The sequence below is a fragment of the Pteropus vampyrus genome, unplaced genomic scaffold, assembly GCF_000151845.1.
Source record: "Pteropus vampyrus isolate Shadow unplaced genomic scaffold, Pvam_2.0 Scaffold371, whole genome shotgun sequence".
NCBI classification, from domain to species: domain Eukaryota; kingdom Metazoa; phylum Chordata; class Mammalia; order Chiroptera; family Pteropodidae; genus Pteropus; species Pteropus vampyrus.
The window spans coordinates 211,801-213,414 of NW_011889152.1; the positions used below are offsets into that span (position 1 = coordinate 211,801).

The following is a 1,614-nucleotide window of genomic DNA, read 5'->3' on the forward strand; positions in this document are numbered from 1 at the left end:
AGAGATGCTCCCACAGGTGGAGCCTCAGCCAGCAGTGGGGGCTGATGCCCGTTGCCCCCCGTCACTGGGAGGCCCAGGGTCCACGGGTCAGGGCAGGGAGGAAGAGCGAGCGAGAACACGTGTGCGTGAGCATCGACGCTGCGCTGGACGTGGAGATGGACCCGCGACAACAGAAGGCCGCCCAGGGAACAGAGCCCCGGGCGCTAGCTGGCGCCGCCACAGGCCCGTTCAGGGTGAGGTCACGGCCACAGCGCTCTGCTCAGCCCCTGGGGAGACACTGGGCCTCCCTGAAGATCCCCGACCTTGCCCCGTCCTGCCTAGCCCAGGGGAGGAGGGTGCTGCAGAGGCTGGGGGCGGGGCACGCTCACCTGCTCTGTCTACGATCTCGTAATCTAGGTCTGCGTCGCCCGCCTCGCCTCCCAGGGAGGCGCCCCCATCTACCTCCAGGATTTCTGGGAAGCCGCTGTGGAGTGTAAGGAGACAGCTCAGGCTGCATGGCCCAACCCCCCACCCCCCCGTCTCAGGCCCAGAGCCCCCAGCACCTGCCTGGCCCTCGGCTGGCGTCCCATCCAACCCTGACACCCGCCCCTCTACCTGGAAGAGCAGGGGTCTTCCCAGAAGTCCTCTGTGGCCCGCTTGTACAGGGACTGCTGGCTGGGAGGCACAGGGCTGCTGGAGCGGAAGCTGTCCGCCAGCTCGCGGCTAGACGTGGTGCTCAGGTCGGACCAGAGCTGAGACTGCAGGAGGACCAGCAGAGTCAGCGGGGTTCATGGGCGTCCCCACACTCCCTCCCCTGCTGCGAAAAGCCACGCCCCAGCTGTCAGGGCAGAGGGGACGAGAAGGGAGGGCGGGCGGGCGCAAGGCCGGCATGTTAGCTGAGCACCTACTGTGCGCCGCGCCCCCCCGCTCCCGCCCCTGTTAACGGCTCTCCGCTTTTCACATGGCTTGGTTCTCACATAAATCTGCGAAGTGGGCAGTAATGTCTCACTCTACATATAAAGCCATCGAGGCCCGGAGAGGCCACGTGCAGGACGCCGAGTGGGGGTCTAGAGGGCAGCGTGGACCCGAAAGCGCCCCCCCCCCACTTAAGCACGTCTCCAGCACCTGCTGCGCAAGGCCACCTTCCGTCCCCTGGCCGGCCCGAGCCGTGGAGGTACCGGCCGTACCTCGGAGGAGCTGGGACAGCTGCAGTCACCGTCATCCCGTGGGCAGATGGCGAACATGCGTACGAGCCGCTGCTTCCCCCTCCGACAGGGGCCCCTGGCCCCCGCTTCCTGCTTGGGCTGTGGAGAGGCCCCCACGGGCTGGTTAAGTCAGGAGTGGTCCCCTGCATGCTCTCGGGGTGTCTGCCCCATCACCACCCCCATGTTCACCCTCCTGGGCAGGTTCCTCTCATAGGCTCCCAGGCGAAACATTCGCAGCCCCCCCTCCGAGCCTGGGATCCCCGGCTGACCACAAGGGTCACTTGGTGGAGCTGACCACCAAGGGACTGTAGAGCAATCGCCTCAACGAGTGGCATTTCTCTTTTAGAGACTGTGTGTGGTCCTTCACCGGTTGTGCTGTGTGTGTGACACACCTACCCATACGGCACATAGATCGCTGGGGGTGGGGGGG

General features: G+C 66.1%; 1 protein-coding gene across 1 annotated transcript in view; it reads right to left on the reverse strand.

Annotated features, from left to right (window-relative positions):
* The window catches only part of CARD14 (caspase recruitment domain family member 14), a 29,325-nt gene that overhangs the window by 10,018 nt on the left and 17,693 nt on the right, over window positions 1–1,614 (reverse strand). Inside the window, 4 exon segments of the mRNA XM_023523015.1 lie at window positions 235–463; window positions 595–737; window positions 1,167–1,336; window positions 1,491–1,604. Coding sequence (XP_023378783.1) covers window positions 235–463; window positions 595–737; window positions 1,167–1,336; window positions 1,491–1,604 — 656 coding nt within the window.